The following is a 15,638-nucleotide window of genomic DNA, read 5'->3' on the forward strand; positions in this document are numbered from 1 at the left end:
GATTTCTGCTTTTGATATCTCTACATTTTATTTAATTTCTTCTTTTTTATATATGAAAGAAAATCAATTCGGAATCTCTTTTTTGTCTGTGAATATATATTTTATTTAATTTTAATAAAATGCATAAAATTCCGAAATTGTGTGTTAATGCAAATTCGAATTTGAAGACGATGTATTAAATGTTTTTGGTAGAATCGCGCATATACAAGCATTATATATTTTGTATGCATTTATGTATTTTATAATTGTAATTTCTGTTAATTGAATTAAATGATTGTAATGTATATATCATGTTCCTCATACTTGAAAAAATTTATTAATAAAATACATAAATACTAGTTAATACTTAATTAATTTCCAGATCTTAATCTAATTTGTACATTCTTAATTACATTATTTAAATCTAAGTACCATAAAGTTAAAGTTGTGTAAATTGTTTCTTATGCTTGTAATACCGGCCTTTCGTGCTTACCTTCTAATGAATCATTAACAGATGCATAGCCAGTACCACCCTAAAAAATGATAGACATACTTGGATATATTTTTTAGTTACATACATATATATATATATAAATATATATATTAATATATATATATTAATATATATATATATATATATATATATATATATATATTATAAGAATTTGGTATATATATATATTTATTAATATATATATATATATATATATATATATATATATATATTATAAGAATTTGGTGTATATATATATATATATATATATATATATATATATACACCAAATTCTTCTCGATATTATATCTGTACTACTTACTCTTTGTAAAGGGATAATATCAGATGATGCCAGTTTAGAATTATCCAAAGGATTAATCCAGTCCTTCTTTATCAATTTTTCCACACATTCCATAGTAACTATGTCACCGCTACAAACACAAAATATTTAAACAGCTATATAATATAAAATTAATATTTGCAATTTGCAAAAGAAATTAGAAATTCATTTATCTTACGTTGTCCTTATCGCAGCACAAGGTACATTATTGCCCAGGATATCGTGTGTAATGGGACACATGTATCGTGCTTGTTTAACAATAAGCGATCTCTTGTCATCTGGATCTTGAACTTGCGTGAATTTTACAGGAATCAAATCTTTTACTTTCAATGGATTTCCACTGACAGGACAGTAGATAGTTTTGTCAGGTTTTTGTAAAGAGATTTCTTTCGCTTCCGGTGTCTTAGAAGGTATCCAGAAGCTTGGTAGTACTTTGTCTTTGCCATTTTTCATATTGGACACCGATGCTCCATCTCTTGCATTAGAACCATTTGACACAATAGTCTTTTCACCCTTTAAAAAATTCTGCAGCTTTTTTAATTCTTCATTAACAGTTTGTTCTTGGGACTGTTCCTATAACAAATATATCAAGTAATATAAATACTGTATTGATTAGTTTAACTTTTCAATGAATTTTCAAAACAACTCGCTTACCTCTTTCTTTTGCTTCTGTTTTTCATACTCTTTCAATTTTCTTGAATATTCTCTCTTTTTAGTCAAAATGTATTCTAGTATCGATTCTTTATCAAACAAATAACCATGCTTGCTGTAACAATATAGATTATAACAAAAATAAACAAATCCATATATTCATAAGATACGTACGTTATCACCGGATTCCTACAAGGCTGTAGAGTCAAACAACAGCAATCGAAATCCTTGACGGAATCCTTGCCCACTCGTTGAGTATTGGTACCATACCCTGACGCCGCAGCATCCTTTTTTTTCTCGTGATATGTGTATACAGCACCCGCAGTACAATTCCTCGCATGTCGCGTCATTGTTGTTAATAAATCGTAATATTTTCTTTTTCTTATTCTAAATGACTGCCTAAGCTCCTAAAGGAGGAATATTTTACCTGTATTTCCCGGAGCAGATACGAAATATTGTGGAGCAATACAAAATGACGTAGATGACCTAAATGCATCGGATTGGTTGACACAAGCAGTAATTTTATAATGACCGCATTCAGTGGATTCAACTGCAAAGTAATCAAATACGATTGGTTTCTACTTTTAGTTCCGACCAATCAGCGTCAATTGCATCGGAAAATCTAGTAATGTTGCCCAACTATTGAGTCCGCTGATTTAGACCAATCCTGTGCTTGGATTCTTTTTCTTTCAGTTATGTCTAGAAACTTGACTAATGTAATGTTGTCTTTATGTTTTAGGTAATTCAAGCAAGATGTAAATTTGTTTGCTTTTCTTGTATGTACTCTCTACACTCAGTTTTCGTTTTTCCTCTCTCTTTTTAATGCCCAAAGATATATCCATCTTACTTTAATGCAGGAAATTTTAAAAACTGCGAGCAAAACGCACATCTATCAACATATAATTTTTATTGTAAACTGCGGAATACGATGAAAAATAGGTCAAGAATATTAGATCAATTAAATTCACAATCAGGAAAATAAACGAAATCTAGTAATAAATCTAGAAATAAATCGTCGATAAAAACTGTAAAAAACACATTTGCAGGATAATTGACATTTTATAGAATAAACGCAGTTTCTGACGCAATCACTGAAAATATACAATGTTAAATTTTATGTTACAAAACTACAAATGTTATCTCTTTTATAGATAAAAAATAAAAGCGTTACACATTTTTGTGTGTCGAGTCAGCACATATAATAAAGAGGAATGCATATACAATGATAAAAAATATCATAGTCATTCATGAATTATTTAATATTTAATGACAGAACGTTAATTGGATTCAATCAAAAGAATTGTCTCTGATCATTTACGACCACGATTTATTTTTTATCGCTATCCTCGTTACTCTCGGATGAACTATTCTTTTTGTGCTTTTTATGCTTCTTGTGTTTAGAGCTCTTCTTTCTCTTCTTACGCTTGTGCCTCTTTTCCTCCTCGCTGGATGCTTCTGACTCGGACTCGCTGTCATTGCTGTCCGAGCTCTCGCGTTTCTTATGCTTCTTCTTGGATTTCTTCTCCTTGCGCTTTTTCTTGGCCTCCTTCAGCTTCTTCTTCAACTCACGTTCGCGTAATTCTGTCAACGGAGTTACATAATTCTCGTCGCTGTCCGAGCTCGTGCTACTGACATCCAGCACAATCTCTTTGTTGGGATCGATCTTGATAAAATTGCGACATTGATAGGTTAAGTGTCCGGCGTATCCGCATTTTTTGCAGGCGGGCCGTACGTGCTCCTTGTTCTGAGGAATCAATCTGGAAAGTATTCCCGGATCCATGAATCTGCAAAAAAAACGTTCACACGGATGCTACGTAACAATGGAACGCAAAATATGCATAAAAGATGAAGCAGTTCGTGCAAGTTTATTCTAGCGCTTTCGTCACAAAGTAAACGATTCGATGCGTCGCGACAAAATCAACACATTTCGATTCGATTTATACATGTCAAGAATCAATATATTATATATAAACATATAATTACATGGCAATTTTTTGTTATATTCTCGAGACACGGAAATGTCAATGTCGATCGTGTCGATAAGACTGTTTCCCAGAAATATCAAAATAATTAAAAAAATTAAATAATCAATAATCGACGACGCTCATCATTAATCATAGACATCTGGCTTGGAAATTGCATGACTGATCATTTACGCAAGGATAAATTATAATTCCACCTACGTTTACGTCAGAAAAAATTGTTTAAAAATTCTCTGATCAAAAAATATTAAAATAAAAAATACAGACAGAGCAAAATTGCGTCGTTTTCAAGGCATGGTTATGAAACGCCTAGATGATGATTCGCGTCCTGATTCATCCTTGATACGTTAATCGCAAAACCCTGGAATTCCGTGACGCCAAAATGCGGTCGATTATACGTTACACGTGCGTAGGCACGCACACAAACGATGCAGATGCCACACCGCGCACGCGTCACATTTATTCGAGCAGCACGTTTCGAGCTATCGCGATGGTTCTAGATCCCAGTAGGACGTCGTCATTTCCTGTCACCGCGCTAGTCGCGGGGACGAAGCTACAAGTCGACGCGAGCGAGCGCGCGTCTCGCGGAAAATCGCGGGCGACGCGTCGTATTAATTGACCCGCGAAATTTTGCAGCAACGCGATTCGCGCCACCGGCCGTAATTTCCCACTCCAAGTCGGCCCCGAGGAGCGATTTTGATAGAAGCTTCTAGAAGTCGGGCGGGCTTCCGTTCTCAAACCTTCTAGAATCTTCAGCACTCAATAAAAGCGACCGCTGCGCGCCAGTATTGAATACTCTGTAAAGTGACCGCGTGCGAGACGTATCGTTGCTTCGAGGAAACCTTCGCTCGTCCAGCTCGGCTGTTTGCCGAATACAACGCGAGTGCATCTGTACGCATTTAATTTACCTGTGATTTAACGTCTCTCTAACGTTCAGTCGAATAATATCGTGAAAAGATGCCCGAAGACGTCAGCATGTCTGATGCCGGCGAGGTGGAGACCTTCGCCTTCCAGGCCGAGATCGCTCAGTTGATGAGCTTGATTATTAATACCTTCTACTCCAACAAGGAAATATTTATTCGAGAATTGATCTCCAATTCGTCTGATGTAAGTGGCCCGAGTATTATCGATAAAAAAAAAATCAGTGACGCCTCCGTGCCCTTATTGCTTTGTTCGAAATTGTTTCAATGCATACGTGGGATAATTTGATATGTTATTAAATTCTGATAAATACGTCATACTTATATTTAAAAAAAAAATTGATTACATTTTCTTTACATATCTAGAAATTTACAAAAAGCATTATAATGTAAATGTAAATCAATAAATAAATATAAATTTTGCATAGTAAAAAAATCGATCCGTGTTAATGATGCATTATGTATGCATGTATTAATTTTTTTATAAATTTATCTAGGCATTGGACAAGATACGATATGAATCTCTAACAGATCCATCCAAGTTGGATACGTGCAAAGAACTATTTATTAAAATTGTTCCAAATAAGAATGACCGTACCCTGACTATTCTTGATTCGTAAGTATTAATTTTCTGTAGAGATATATATTTATACAATGTATGTTAATATTGTTATTAATTAATTTTCTTTTTTTATAGTGGCATTGGTATGACCAAAGCTGATCTTGTAAACAATCTGGGTACTATTGCCAAGTCCGGCACAAAGGCATTCATGGAAGCTTTGCAGGCAGGTGCTGATATTTCCATGATTGGACAGTTTGGTGTAGGTTTCTACTCTGCATATCTTGTAGCTGACAAAGTCACTGTAATCTCGAAGCACAATGATGATGAGCAATATTTATGGGAATCTTCTGCTGGAGGCTCGTTTACGGTTCGTCCTGACAATGGCGAACCTATTGGACGAGGTACAAAAATCGTCTTGCATATCAAGGAGGATCAAACCGAGTATTTGGAAGAATCAAAAATTAAAGAGATTGTGAAGAAACATTCCCAATTCATCGGCTATCCCATCAAGCTCGTTGTAGAGAAAGAGCGTGATAAGGAATTGAGCGAGGACGAGGAAGAAGAACCTGCAAAGGAAGGCGAGACTGAAGATGAAAAGCCAAAGATCGAGGATGTTGGAGAAGATGAAGAAGAAGACAAGCCCAAAGATGAAAAGAAAAAGAAGAAGAAAACTATCAAGGAGAAGTACACCGAAGACGAGGAATTGAACAAGACGAAGCCGATCTGGACGAGAAATCCTGATGACATTACACAGGAAGAATATGGTGAATTCTACAAGAGCTTGACCAACGATTGGGAAGATCATTTGGCTGTGAAACATTTCTCTGTAGAGGGACAATTGGAATTCAGAGCACTGCTATTTATCCCACGTCGTGCGCCGTTCGATCTGTTCGAGAACAAGAAAAGAAAGAATAACATCAAGTTATATGTGCGACGTGTCTTCATCATGGATAACTGCGAAGACCTAATCCCTGAATATCTGAACTTCATCAAGGGTGTTGTAGACAGCGAAGATCTGCCTCTGAATATCTCTCGTGAGATGTTACAACAAAATAAGATTCTGAAAGTCATCAGGAAAAATCTCGTTAAGAAATGCTTAGAACTTTTCGAAGAATTATCAGAGGATAAGGAAAACTATAAGAAGTGTTACGAGCAATTTAGCAAGAATCTGAAATTGGGTATCCACGAGGACAGTCAGAATAGGAAGAAGCTCTCAGAGTTGCTGCGCTATCACACTTCTGCATCTGGTGATGAAATGTGCTCGCTTAAAGATTATGTTGGCAGGATGAAGGAAAGCCAGAAGCACATTTATTACATCACTGGTGAGAGCAGGGAACAGGTCGCCAACAGTTCATTCGTAGAGCGAGTAAAGAAGCGTGGTTTCGAAGTCGTCTACATGACTGAACCCATTGATGAATACGTCGTTCAACAGCTGAAGGAATTCGACGGAAAGCAGTTGGTATCAGTCACGAAGGAGGGTTTGGAATTGCCAGAGGATGAGGAGGAGAAGAAGAAGCGCGAAGAGGACAAGGCCAAATTCGAAAATCTTTGCAAAGTCATGAAAGATATCCTGGACAAGAAGGTGGAAAAAGTAGTAGTTTCCAACAGATTGGTCGATTCGCCTTGCTGTATCGTCACATCACAGTATGGCTGGACAGCGAATATGGAAAGGATCATGAAGGCACAAGCTCTCCGAGATACATCCACTATGGGATATATGGCCGCGAAAAAACATTTGGAGATCAATCCCGATCATCCCATCATGGAGAATTTGAGGCAAAAGGCTGAAGCTGACAAACACGATAAGTCTGTTAAAGATCTAGTCATGCTGCTATTCGAGACTGCTCTCTTGTCGTCTGGTTTTGCGCTTGAAGATCCTCAAGTACACGCATCTAGAATATACAGGATGATCAAACTCGGCTTGGGCTTCGATGATGAGGATACGCCGAATACTGAGGATGAGAAGATGGACACGGAAGTGCCGGCATTGGAGGGTGATGCGGAAGAAGCGTCGAGAATGGAAGAAGTAGATTAAAATTTATAAATTAAGTTTTTACTTTAACTCATTCATCGATAAAAAATTATAAAAAAATATTTAACGTTTTTTTTTTACACGAAAATTCCTTTTTTTATTATCCTCTATATAAAATTCTATGGATAGATATATAAATTCTAAAAACAGATATAAACTTCTAATACGGAAGAGTCATTGAGAATGGAAGAAGTAGATTAAAATTTATGAATTAAATCTTTACTTAGATCCATTTATCGATAAAAAATTAAAAGTATTATATTTTGCTTAAAGAAAAACATTTAATTGATTAATACTAATTCTATTTAAAATTACAAAATATTTTTCTTGTCGAAAACTAGGAAAAATGTTATATACTTAGAGTACAATTAAGCACAAATCTAATTTTAAAGTAAAACTTAAAAAACTTAAAGTTTCTACTTTCAAGTTTGAATTTCCATTAGTTTTTACTTTAGAATTAAAAGTCATTTTGTATAAATTTAAAAATTTTTTTAGAGAAAAAGATTGTTCTATTTAATTACTTTAAGTGTATTGAGTTTATTTCTTTCTTTTCGATGAAAAGCCTATTTTGTAAGAATATTTTAAACTTTAAATGTAGGATGAGGAAATATATATATATGTATGTACAGCAACATCTATCATATATTTTAAGCAGGATTAGTATACATCCATTAATAAAATAATTAAATATCATGTTCATATTAGTTCAACTGTTTTTGAAATTTACATACATTTATATATATTATAAGTTTATATCTATTTTTAGAATTTGCATCTATTTTTATTTTATGCGAAGGATAATGAAAAGATACAAATATTAAACTATTATTTATTTTGGTGAACGGCATCTTTCTCATATCTGCAATCATTTTTTGCATATTTCTAATTTTCTTATTTAAGAAACTTATTAGATGCGTAGTAATATTAGAATAATATATAGAAAAATGTAATGAGACAAATTCATGCTGTTCATAATTACGATGAATTGAATGTGATTGTTAGTGTGCGTGTTTCACTTTTCAATGGTAGATAGATTATCATAGATTTAAAAATTTTATAAAATTTTAATTTAAGGCTTATTAAGAATAATTTTAACATGTATGGTTAATAAATCTCACTAAGAAAATATCGATTCCAAATTTACCATGCACAGAAAATGCTATTTAAAATCTAACTTTAGAAATACATGAATGAATGAAGATATACATATTGTATATGAGAATTTTGTGATTTTGAGGTATGATATTAAAGACTGATGTGTGATGATAAATTATCGTTTCCTTCACTTGAATTATTAATAATGAAGACTCAACCTTATGGTAATAAACATGATCTTATGGTAATAAACATGACCTTATGGTAATAAACTTGAAAAATTGCGCTCTATATAGATATAAATAGCATTGGTATAATATTAGAGATATTATTTATAATATTAGATGATATTATATATAATATTAGAGATAATATTTGATACGAAATGTTTTGATAATAGAAAGAATTGTTACTTTAAATTGCTACGTATACCATTCAATAATGAAATAATGTCTGAATAAGCTAAAATTTTCGTATGATAAAAATTCTTGCAATAATTGTCGATACTGCAAAAAAATTGTCAAGGCTCTTTGTTAATTATTTCTAAGTTTATTTAGGGCCACTTGCATCAAATTCTGATTAACTTAATCGTTAATTAAAGGGTTGCCAACTTGAGAACATAATCCAGTGTGACCAATTGTACCTCTGGTAATATCTTTCTTTTTATGCTACACAATGCTACACGACAAAATGTATAATGATTGGTTATACATTTTGTATAACCAATCATAACCCTTTAATCAACGATTAAGTTAATCAGAGTTTGGCCCTTAAAGCAAGTGGCCCTTAAAGATTTTCCTACAAGAAAAACATAAACACAAAGTCATATGATTGGCCACTAAGTAAAAAATTTTCAAAAATTCTCTCTATTTGATAGCCAATTGTGTGACAAAGTTTGTTCGTTTTATTCTCCCTAGAATTGCACTTGAAATACGAGATAAATACATTCGTATGTCAAAGAAAGACTTGAGGGATCTGATAAGTGTAAGAAATGCACAAAATGAACAAACCTATCATGTTTATCCGTGTGGTTGGTCATCAATAATGATGTCGTTGATGATGTAATTGAAAGAAACGAACCTCTGATTTGTCCGATTGGTCTACGTGCGATTTCGAGTCTACCTCTCTTCTGCACGTCCGTTCAAAGTCGGAGCATAGAGCGCGACACCGTGCCTCGTGCTGTGTGTCGCGTGTTGCCACATCAGCACCAAATCAAATTTCCAAGCGTGTTTTCGATGTAGATCGCGCTCGTGCCGGGCAACTACTTCTCCGCACGATACGTGGAAAGCGTGAGTGACCGCCTGCTTTTGCCTCTCTGACCGATTACAGTTCAACATGTCAACTTACTCCTGAGTTGTAGCCTCGCGTATTTTTAATACACACCAAGAGGAGCGATAAATTCTCAGAATTCACAGAACCCGAGTGCAGCTATACATAATTAGATCCGAGAGCGCACGAGCGGAGCGCTAATAGATCCGATAAATTAATCGTGAATTTCCCGTTCTTCGAAGAACATCGTGGAACGGAGTGCATCATGAGCGCACCCCAGGCACCAGTGAAATTGAGAAATGGAGTGGTGAAACAGGTGAGGATCCGCCGCAAATCATGCCGGCCTATTTGCGATTGAATTCACATGTGTTTCGTCAGCGATTCTTGTGACTCTCATTATTGCCGCCGTGCGATGTTGACTTCTTGTCTGCTCGCCCAGCTGGCAAGAAACAGGCTGTAGAACATATGGTTACAAAATCTAAAGTATCATCTTAACGGCATTTTCAGGGTTGTCAGGTCGGTATAAAGACTCGCCCACAAATTAATTCAAAAAAAAAGAAAGCACGATTGCATAATCAAACGTGCGCGCGAATGACAAATTAAATAGTGTGATTAGGAATATGTATGAAAAACGTGCTCATGCAAAAAAAGAAAAAATCTTACATAGAGCAATTGGGAAATTTTCTGTTTTTCAGCCAAAAATTCCAGACAAAAACCAAAAATCTGACAACCCTAACAACATGCTTTAGCAAACATTGTACCGAATATTTGTATAATATTAATAAGAATATTTAATATAATTTTATTTCACTTTTCCTTTACTTTATCTCAAATATTTTTGCCAAGAGTATGTTATAACTTAGAAAATGTTCTATGAAAACTATTAACAATTATATACATAATAAATATTCTTATTCAAGAAATCATACAGTGTTAGATATTTTTGGAGATGTACCTAAATTTTTTCAAGATGCAATACTTTTTTTCCAAAGGTAACATCTGGAGATACTGTTGTTATTCGTGGACAGCCTATGGGAGGTCCTCCACCTGAAGTAACAATTACTTTGTGTAACATTACTGCTCCAAAATTAGAACGTTGGAAAGGAAATGATAGGTATGTATATAATCATAACATTTAGATATAAATACAAAATTTCTACTTATAGAGATTCTTTAAAATTATTTTTAAATTCTCTATGTATAATATGAACTATGATTTTGATAATTTTATGAATAATAATTTAATTTTGTGAAAATAATAAAATATTAACTTGTACCTGTATATATATCTCTGTAGCACGGATGAGACCAAAGATGAACCGTATGCTTGGGAAGCAAGAGAATTTTTACGTCGGAAGTTGATTGGTCAAGATGTCACTTTTGCCACTGAAAAGTCGGTCAATTCACCTAGAACATATGGAACAGTCTGGTTAGGAAAAGGTACAGTTGCACTAATTACAATAACGAAATTAAGACAAGTTTGTTATATTTAATTGCAATCATCGCTTTGCATTTTAGATAGGAATGGTGAAAATGTGATTGAAACTTTGGTGTCTGAGGGTCTGGTGACTGTTAAAAAGGATAATCGCAATCCTACAGCTGATCAGCAGCGATTGGTTGAATTGGAGAATATTGCGAAAGCTGCAAAGAAAGGAAAATGGTCAGATTCGCCGACCTCCGAGCACATACGCGATATCAAATGGACCGTCGATGATCCCCGAAAATTGGTTGAGAAATTCGGCAAGAAACCTGTCAAAGCAGTGATCGAATTTGTATTTGATGGCTCCACTGTTAAAGCATTCCTCTTGCCCGATTTCTACAATATAACACTGATGATCTCGGGTGTTCGTTGCCCTGGCTGGCCCAATGGGCGTCGTGAAAATTCCGTCGGCGATCCTTATGCGGACGAAGCCAGATTCTTTGTGGAATCGCGACTCTTACACAGGGATGTTGAAATAGTGCTGGAATCGGTCAACAATAACAACTTTATCGGCAGCATTATTCATCCTAAAGGCAAGTAATTTAGAGTATGTTCAGAATAATTGTCAACAATCAATACACTAAAAATTAAATACTCGAAAAACTATTGAGTTTATGTATCTTTTATAGGATTAGTTTATGTATCTTTTATGTATTTTTTATAGGAAATATTGCTGAAATCCTGTTGAGTGAGGGTTTCGCCAAATGTCAGGATTGGTCAATTAGCAATAGTAGAGCTGGCGCGGAGAAATTGTATCTCGCCGAAAAGGCCGCAAAGGAGGCGCGTTTGCGTCTTTGGAAAGACTATAAACCATCCGGTCCACAGATTGAGTTTACCGGCACCATTGTGGAAATCATTAACGCGGACGCACTTATTATTCGAACGCAGAATGGAGAGAACAAGAAAGTATTTCTGAGCAGTATTCGACCACCTACTCGTGAGAAGAAAAACATTGAAGATGGCAATAATACTGCTCGATCAAAAGATTTTAGACCTCTTTACGACATACCATGGATGTTGGAAGCGCGAGAATTTTTGCGTGAGAAATTCATCAGGAAGAATGTAAAAGTAGTTGTAGATTATACGCAGCCGGCTAGAGACAACTTTCCGGAAAAGTTGTGCTGCACGGTAACCTTCGGCAAAACGTAAGTAAATTAGAGATTCGCTATTGCTTTCAACGATTTACATAAAAAATTGCTAAGAATTATTAATCGTTTCTGTTTTTTTATCATGTCGACAGAAATATCGCAGAAGCATTGGTCGCTCGAGGTCTTGCACGAGTTATCAAGTATAGACAAAATGACGATCAGCGTTCCTCTCATTATAATCTCCTGCAGGTCGCTGAAAGCAAAGCGGAAAAATCACAACATGGACTGCATGCAAAAAAAGACATTCCAGTTCACAGAATAGTGGATCTCTCAAATGATCCTTCGAAAGCGAAAGCATTCTTGACTTCGCTCAAGCGAGCGCAAGGAATTAGAGGAGTTGTTGAATTCGTAACCAGCGGCTCACGTTTGAAACTCTATCTTCCCAAGGAGGATTACGTTATTACATTTGTATTGGCTGGAATAAGAACTCCGCGTTGTCAAAGAACACTGCCTGGTGGCGGAGTAGTAAAAGCTGACGAATATGGCGAGAAAGCACTGGCTTTCACCAAGGAACATTGTTTCCAACGAGATGTAGAGATCAAGATTGAGAATACGGAAACAAAGTTAAGTGGTTTCATTGGCTGGTTAACAGTGAATGACGTCAATATGTCCGTCGCTCTGGTCGAAGAAGGTTTGGCTGAAGTTGTGAATTTCCCAGACTCTGGAGAACTCACGAGGACTCTTAAAGCCGCGGAGGAACGTGCTAAAACAAAAAAACTCAATGTAAGTATATGCAAGTATATATACATTCGATTAATTGGAGATAATAACATAATTGGAACGTAATATTTTACCTCACAGATTTGGAAGAATCGCGTGGAAGCGCCAGTGGAAAACGACAAGATCGTAGATGAAAAGGAAGGACAAGAGCGCAAGATCGATTATCAAAAGGTTGTGATTTCCGAGGTTACTGATGATCTTCACTTTTATGCTCAGTTTGTTGATCAAGGTACCTTGTTGGAGAACATGCTTCTGCAATTGCGTCAAGAGTTAGCTGCTAATCCGCCACTTCCTGGCGCTTACAAACCGACTAGGGGGGATTTAGCGGTCGCGAAATTCAGTGGTGATGATCAATGGTATCGCGTGAAAACAGAAAAGGTCTCTGGCACTAATGTTAGCGTATTCTATATTGATTACGGTAACAGAGAGACTCTTAATGTTACACGGGTCGCAGATTTACCTGCACGCTTCGCGACTGATAAACCGTATGCCCACGAATATGCCCTCGCGTGCGTAACTCTTCCGAGTGATGTAAGTAACATTTTTGTGTATCGTTTTTTTGGAAACATGCACAATTATGCTCAAATAATGTACTTAATTTGCAGACTGATGACAAGAGAGCGGCTATTGATGCATTTAAGGAAGATGTATTGGATAAAATTTTGTTATTAAATGTTGAATATAAGTTAAGCAACAATGTAATTGCCGTGACATTAATGCACTCGAACACAAATGAAGACATTGGAAAAGGACTTATCTCTGATGGATTTTTGCACGTTCAAAAGCACCGAGATAGGAGGCTCGTTAAATTGGTTAGTCGACTTTATCTTTGTGGTTTAATTTAATCTATATTGATAAGAATTATTATAAGAATATTATATTAACAAATTATTTATATATTTACAAGTATATTACAATTATATTTACATGATTGTGTATACTAATTTACAGATTGAGGAATACAAGAAGGCTGAGGAAGATGCGAAGCACAATCATCGCAATATTTGGATGTACGGAGATGTAAGGCCGGAGGATGACGACAAAGAGTTTGGGTTGTAATTGATATAAGTGCTCAAATATGGGGAAAACATTATTGATGGGGAAGAAAAGGACAGATCATGTTATAAAAACAAAAAAAAACAAAAAAAAGAAAAAAACAGGTATATAATAGGTATATGATACTATGTATGCTGCATAGGTAAAAATAAGAATAATGAATGTCGATACGGGAATTACAACATGTTAGTCGCAAATTGCAATTATATATCTCAATATATAAAAAAGGATTGTACATAACAATTTTATTAATTTCTGTAATACAATAAACAAGTGCGCATGCAGATAATCTTTGAACGAATCATGCGATCGTTGACGTCACATTGTATTCTCATCGATATAAAGATTCGTTATTAACTGATGCTGCAAATATAAATTGTTTGAGGATCCAATTTTTTCCATCCATATAAAATTTTCAATGTGCAATTCAATATATTAGATACGTTCAATCATGTTAGATATATTAATTACTTGCTTTTCCTATAAAACTATAAATAATCATATTTAACTAATGTGCGCGTGCTACTCTTTTGAAATTTTTATATGCAAAGATGATGATTTTATATAGCTGTAGAATGTTTGTAATCGCAAATATAATTGAGCACTGATAGGTTGACAAAAATAGAAAAAAATTCATATCAGCAGAATATCAGAATATCAGCAAAATATTTTCAATTAAAACGACATTCGATATAGGGTCATCTGAGAAATAACGGTTTCAACTTTCAAATGACATGATGTGTATGCGAGTGTGTGCACGCGCGCGCGCTCGTAGATTCAATATAACACAAATACATAAAAAAAATGGAGATATAATAATCCGAAGGAAAGATACTGTACAATTATACCACCTTTCTCTAGTGTCTCTTTCAAGTAAATTTCACGTATATGTATCGCATTATATACATAAACGAGTTTGATATTAATGTATTTACAAGAAATTATTTATGCAGATGTCCTACAAATCAATCTTACACAAATTGCAGTACAAGAATATGAAAATTAAGTGTTTAAAATACTTAAAATACAAATGTTATATATTGTATATTCCGGTAAAATAATTTACTGTGGCACAAAGAATATATAAAGAATATATTACTAGAATACATTCTTTACAATATATTACAATATATATATTACAATATATATATTACAAAAATATATATTATTTTCTGTGCACATTTTTATTTTACCGGAATTATATATATTACATTATGTATTACCTCTTTAATCTGCCATCTTCAATATACTATTGGTTAACAATCTTTTTAAACACTTTATAGACTTATAATTATAGATTTTTATTTGCGATATTTTGTTTACTTTATCATTGCTTTCTCTTTGATTTTATTTTGTAAATAAAATCCTGTTGGATACACTATATACATTGTATACATTGTAGGATCAAAACAAAACAAAAACTTGTTTGAATTATTTTAGGGATATTGCGATATTTAAGATTCGAGATACAGGAATTTTGCCTTTCACTCAATTATCTGACTCTTTTAGATTACCGTTATGTAATAACGATAATAGCATACATTTCAAATACACGATTTTTGTGTGTTTTTGCAATAATAGTATATTGAATAATCACAGAGAGCATAATAACTGTTATAGAAATGTCCGAAATGATCAAGAGATTTGAATAAATATGAAAGAAGAATGTTTTCCATTATTTTAAATGCAGTAAATTTCGTCACATCCCATATTACTTGCACAATGAAAATAATAATATCAAAATTGAATTTACATTCTTTGCAAATTTGTTTTAAATTAATGTCATGTATAGTATGTAGCTCAATATGTAGCTTCAAATTCAAAAATATTCCATCATTTATTTGTATATGACTATATATGATATTTTCCTTATATAAAGTATTTTACTTAATACATGGATTAAAGGATAAA

The 15,638-nt window shown here is 34.1% G+C and overlaps 4 protein-coding genes across 7 annotated transcripts; 2 read left to right on the top strand and 2 right to left on the bottom strand.

The window, feature by feature from the left end:
* Positions 1 to 333: 333 nt before the first annotated feature.
* Positions 334 to 1,948, bottom strand: LOC105248002 (nitric oxide synthase-interacting protein homolog). The gene is made up of 5 exons (XM_025411321.1): positions 1,638 to 1,948; positions 1,467 to 1,578; positions 991 to 1,385; positions 795 to 903; positions 334 to 512 (listed from the first exon to the last, which is right to left on the bottom strand). The coding sequence occupies exons 1-5, from the start codon at positions 1,811 to 1,813 to the stop codon at positions 441 to 443; spliced, it is 864 nt and encodes a 287-aa protein (XP_025267106.1). The 5' UTR covers positions 1,814 to 1,948; the 3' UTR covers positions 334 to 440.
* A 763-nt stretch (positions 1,949 to 2,711) lies between these two features.
* Positions 2,712 to 9,290, bottom strand: LOC105248003 (protein SREK1IP1). 4 transcript variants are annotated; one of them, XM_020026478.2, is made up of 2 exons: positions 9,065 to 9,290; positions 2,712 to 3,247 (listed from the first exon to the last, which is right to left on the bottom strand). In XM_020026478.2, exons 1-2 carry the CDS (start codon positions 9,091 to 9,093, stop codon positions 2,791 to 2,793), a joined length of 486 nt encoding a protein of 161 aa, XP_019882037.1. In that variant the 5' UTR covers positions 9,094 to 9,290; the 3' UTR covers positions 2,712 to 2,790. The 4 variants fall into 4 exon arrangements, with proteins under 4 accessions (XP_019882037.1, XP_011250811.1, XP_011250808.1 ...); XM_011252509.3 differs by lacking the exon at positions 9,065 to 9,290 and adding an exon at positions 3,647 to 3,957; XM_011252506.3 differs by lacking the exon at positions 9,065 to 9,290 and adding an exon at positions 3,713 to 3,956.
* Positions 4,226 to 7,011, top strand: LOC105248004 (heat shock protein 83). Its single transcript, XM_011252510.3, has 3 exons — positions 4,226 to 4,552; positions 4,863 to 4,981; positions 5,063 to 7,011. The coding sequence occupies exons 1-3, from the start codon at positions 4,403 to 4,405 to the stop codon at positions 6,960 to 6,962; spliced, it is 2,169 nt and encodes a 722-aa protein (XP_011250812.1). The 5' UTR covers positions 4,226 to 4,402; the 3' UTR covers positions 6,963 to 7,011.
* A 29-nt stretch (positions 9,291 to 9,319) lies between the features above and the next one.
* Positions 9,320 to 14,513, top strand: LOC105248005 (staphylococcal nuclease domain-containing protein 1). Its single transcript, XM_011252511.3, has 9 exons — positions 9,320 to 9,639; positions 10,316 to 10,437; positions 10,621 to 10,763; positions 10,842 to 11,336; positions 11,468 to 11,948; positions 12,044 to 12,674; positions 12,753 to 13,202; positions 13,277 to 13,483; positions 13,623 to 14,513. The coding sequence occupies exons 1-9, from the start codon at positions 9,589 to 9,591 to the stop codon at positions 13,728 to 13,730; spliced, it is 2,688 nt and encodes an 895-aa protein (XP_011250813.1). The 5' UTR covers positions 9,320 to 9,588; the 3' UTR covers positions 13,731 to 14,513.
* The last annotated feature ends 1,125 nt before the right edge of the window (positions 14,514 to 15,638 follow it).

This window comes from Camponotus floridanus, unplaced genomic scaffold (genome assembly GCF_003227725.1).
Source record: "Camponotus floridanus strain SB8 unplaced genomic scaffold, Cflo_v7.5 scaffold39, whole genome shotgun sequence".
Taxonomy (NCBI): domain Eukaryota; kingdom Metazoa; phylum Arthropoda; class Insecta; order Hymenoptera; family Formicidae; genus Camponotus; species Camponotus floridanus.

What these genes read in the sequence shown, in the direction of transcription:
- LOC105248002 (XM_025411321.1), bottom strand. Translation starts at nt 1,813, where the DNA reads ATGACGCGACATGCGAGGAATTGTACTGCGGGTGCTGTATACACATAT. An exon ending in TGTGCTGCGATAAGGACAAC is followed by an intron (nt 904 to 990) that starts GTAAGATAAATG and finishes TTGTGTTTGTAG; the next exon opens with CGGTGACATAGTTACTATGG. An exon ending in ATATTATCCCTTTACAAAGA is followed by an intron (nt 513 to 794) that starts GTAAGTAGTACA and finishes ATCATTTTTTAG; the next exon opens with GGTGGTACTGGCTATGCATC.
- LOC105248004 (XM_011252510.3), top strand. Translation starts at nt 4,403, where the DNA reads ATGCCCGAAGACGTCAGCATGTCTGATGCCGGCGAGGTGGAGACCTTC. An exon ending in TGATCTCCAATTCGTCTGAT is followed by an intron (nt 4,553 to 4,862) that starts GTAAGTGGCCCG and finishes AAATTTATCTAG; the next exon opens with GCATTGGACAAGATACGATA. An exon ending in ACCCTGACTATTCTTGATTC is followed by an intron (nt 4,982 to 5,062) that starts GTAAGTATTAAT and finishes CTTTTTTTATAG; the next exon opens with TGGCATTGGTATGACCAAAG.
- LOC105248003 (XM_020026478.2), bottom strand. Translation starts at nt 9,093, where the DNA reads ATGACCAACCACACGGATAAACATGATAG. An exon ending in CACACGGATAAACATGATAG is followed by an intron (nt 3,248 to 9,064) that starts GTTTGTTCATTT and finishes TTTTTTTTGCAG; the next exon opens with ATTCATGGATCCGGGAATAC.
- LOC105248005 (XM_011252511.3), top strand. Translation starts at nt 9,589, where the DNA reads ATGAGCGCACCCCAGGCACCAGTGAAATTGAGAAATGGAGTGGTGAAA. An exon ending in GAAATGGAGTGGTGAAACAG is followed by an intron (nt 9,640 to 10,315) that starts GTGAGGATCCGC and finishes TTTTTTCCAAAG; the next exon opens with GTAACATCTGGAGATACTGT. An exon ending in CGTTGGAAAGGAAATGATAG is followed by an intron (nt 10,438 to 10,620) that starts GTATGTATATAA and finishes ATATCTCTGTAG; the next exon opens with CACGGATGAGACCAAAGATG.